General features: G+C 55.2%; 1 protein-coding gene across 1 annotated transcript in view; it reads right to left on the bottom strand.

Moving 5' to 3' along the window:
* FOXO6 (forkhead box O6) overlaps window positions 1–1,450 on the bottom strand; it is a 34,496-nt gene extending 33,046 nt beyond the window's left edge. The window contains exon 1 of the mRNA XM_005866097.1: window positions 1,367–1,450. Within this exon, the coding sequence (XP_005866159.1) occupies window positions 1,367–1,450 (84 nt within the window). The remainder of the gene's footprint in view (window positions 1–1,366) is intronic.
* Between the last annotated feature and the right edge of the window lie 1,787 nt (window positions 1,451–3,237).

The raw sequence follows: 3,237 nt of genomic DNA, 5'->3' as shown, positions 1-3,237 counted from the left end.
CTCGGCTCTGGGGGAGGGGGCGCGGGGCGTGTCCCTAGCGCCCTCATTGGTTCGCAGCAGGGCTGTCCCACCCACGGACTCGGCAGGATCCCTCCCAGAAGCGCGTCAGCGGGTTATTGTTACAACCCTGGGTTTCCCCGGGCAACGAGGATGGGGCGGGACTCAGAGCACTTGACCCCGCCTTCTACTCTCGAAGGGAATGCCCAGCCCCTGACTCCGGATCCCTGGCGTTTCCAAGTCTTAGAATCCTGATGGGGCGGATGGTGGAGCTCTCCTTTGTGCCCTAGACTGGGCTGGGGAAAGGATGCCTGGGTTCTGGGCCAGGCTTTGCCACATTTCTAGCTTCTCCACCTGCAACGAGGTCTTCATCGGCTCTTAGGGTACCTTGGACATAGTTTTAGAGCCAAGATTCTCAAAGTTCAAAGTGTAGCAGAATCCACCTGAAGAGCTTGTGAAAACATGTTGCTGGACCTCACAGGGTAAGCCTGGGTTGGGGCTGGAGACTTTGCATTTCTAACAAGTTCCCAGGCGGTGCACGGAGGACTACACTGCAAAGCACTGGTTTAAACTCTGTGGGATGCTCTTGCAAGAGCTGTTGGAAGAAACACTTGCCCCAAAATTCATCCTATATGGGGAGAAGCTTCTCATTCACTTAACAGATTGATTGAACACCTTTGATGCTCCAGGCACTGTTCAGGCCACTATGGCAAGAGCAGCAGCAGAGACAGATGGGGTTCCTAGCATAGGCTAGGGGAAGAGTCAGATGTTTATCAGGTCATCATATGGCCTCAGAAGCGAGGCTGGCTGAGAAGTTGGGCAGCCCATGACATCATCCCACAAGGTTTCTAGGCTAGGTCTCCAGTCACTGTACCACCTGCCTGCCTTTGCTCAGAGTATGCCCTCTGCCTAGAACACCCTTTCCCCTCCTACAGGACATGATCAGAGATTCCCCCATTCTTCAAAGCTCAGCTCAAATGTCACCTCATCCCTGACACCTTCTCTAACCCCAACTCCCAACACTTGTCTCTGTTCCTTGCTTGCCCACACTACTTCCTGTTCTTCCAGCCATGCCTTATGTCCCTTTAGGACAATATTTCTTTTTTGCCCATCAGGAAACTGAGGCCCAGAGTGGGGAGGTGACTTGCCCAGATGGAATGGGCAGGACTAGAATCCCAAGCCATCAGTCATTACCAGACTCCTAGAGAAGCTGCAGACGGCAACTGGCAAGAGTTCTCTGGGATGTGAGAGGGCTGGGCCCAGGCCGTGGGAGACAGCCTCTGTCAAAAATTCCTTCCCTCCGACTGCAGTCCCAAGGAGTAGGGCTAAGGGTATGGGTGGGGGTGGGGATAAGGGGGCCCCTCCTCACCCCCTGGGGTGGAAGCAGGCCCAGCTTGCAAATGCCTGGCATGGCATCTTCCTGAGTCACATCCCCATAGGCAAGGGTGGGCATGGGAACATTCAGCTATCCCCCTACCCCTCTGCATAATGTGCATACTCTCCAGGTGGTTTTGGTTAGAGTCACAAGGGCTCTGAAATCACTGCTGTACCCGTTTCCACAGTACTCATATGCCCTCCCTGCCTGGGGAGCTCACCCTGGGTGCTGCCCTCTCTGGTACTCTGGAGGCCAGGCAGGCCTCTTGCCAGTCTTCAGCCCTGGCCCAGCCTGCTCTGTGAGATGGAGGCCTGCTGGGGGCCATACCAGAGCTGGGAGGATCCTTAGCTGGGGGCCCTGGCACAGGCTGCCATTGCGGGGCTGGAAAGCCAGGTTGGCAGAGACACCCTGACTCAGGCTGACTCAGACTCTGCCTAGGCCCTTGCCCCACCCAGTGTCCACAGCTGCTGCCTGACTCTCCTCTGGGACCCACATCTGGCACACTCAGCCCCCCTCCACATACACACCCACCATGCCACACACTGACACTCATTCTTCTTTACTCACAACTTGGCCCCTGCTCACAATTCATTATGAGGCAGTATAACCGTGATTAAGAGTGTGGGCAAGTTACTTAACTGCTCAAAGCCACTATTTCCTAATCTATAAATGAGTGTCATCATAGCACTGACTTCATAGGATATTGGAAGAATTCAATAAGATCATGAATATCAGCACCAGGCTCAGAGTAAGTGCTCAATAAAAGCTTGCCGTTTTTATCACTGTTGGTGTTGCTCCTGCATATATATCTTCCCTTTGCACTTGTCCCAACTCACACTGCCCCATCTGCTCTCACCACGCACACACTTGTGCCCACTCACACACATGGGCTCACATGCACACTTGCATATGTCCCTTCCACTTGCATCCCAATTGCACAGGCCGGAATCTTCTTATGGTTCTTGGCCCCAGGTCTCTCTCTCAAATTGCCTTCTCCTCCCTCCCCTTCCCTCCACTCCCTTCCTCTCCCCTCCCCCATGCTTGCTCTCAGTCTGCCATTTACCCTCCCCAACACTCCCACATTCATTCCTGCTCACAAACAAGCCCCCACTTGCTTACCCTTGCATTCCTCCCCTTTCACACACACATTTGCTTCTGCTCACACTTTCCCAGGCTTTAACATGCTCGAATTCCAATGCATGCACACTCTCTCGCTCACACACAGACATGTGCTTTACCCACTCAGCTCCTACTTGGATCACAAAACTGGTACACGTACACCCAAACAACCCCAGTGCATGCCTCAGTACCTCAGCTGGTCCATCCCCTCCCAGTAAGGAGCACACAACACACAGCTCGCCAACAGTACTGCTGTTGGCAGACACCCCGCCCTGGGCCACAGTGACACTCCCCTCACCCTCACAGGACTGTCTCCTCCCCTGCTGCTTCCCCTCCTCCAGTCTCAGCTCCACAGCCTCTCCCAGCTCTCAGAATAGCCCCTGCCATTGCGGCCACTGCCACCTCCACTGCTGCCACTGCTGAGCTGTCAGGGCCCGCCAGAGCCCGCTTCCCCAGCGCCGGTGCCAGCTGTCCCGGCTCACTCGGGGCAAGTGAGGACAGGAGGACGGGCTTTTCTGAGGTCTGATGCACATAGCTGCTCAGCACCCCTTTCCAGAGCCCACCTGGAAGACAGTCAGCTCTCAGAGGAGGCCACTGCCACTTGCTCTGCATTTTTCCAGTCCCCAAAGGTCTTTGCCTCTGTTCCCAGATCCTCATACCACCCAGTGAAGGCCGAGACAGCTGATGGCTCAGAGCACCCAACGTCTGGGGAGGGAGAAGTCTGCTCAAGAAGCACTGTGGGTTGG

Source organism: Myotis brandtii, unplaced genomic scaffold, assembly GCF_000412655.1.
Source record: "Myotis brandtii unplaced genomic scaffold, ASM41265v1 scaffold220, whole genome shotgun sequence".
NCBI classification, from domain to species: domain Eukaryota; kingdom Metazoa; phylum Chordata; class Mammalia; order Chiroptera; family Vespertilionidae; genus Myotis; species Myotis brandtii.
Note: the sequence above shows the minus strand (reverse complement) of the source record. Positions and strands in the feature narration are given on the sequence as shown.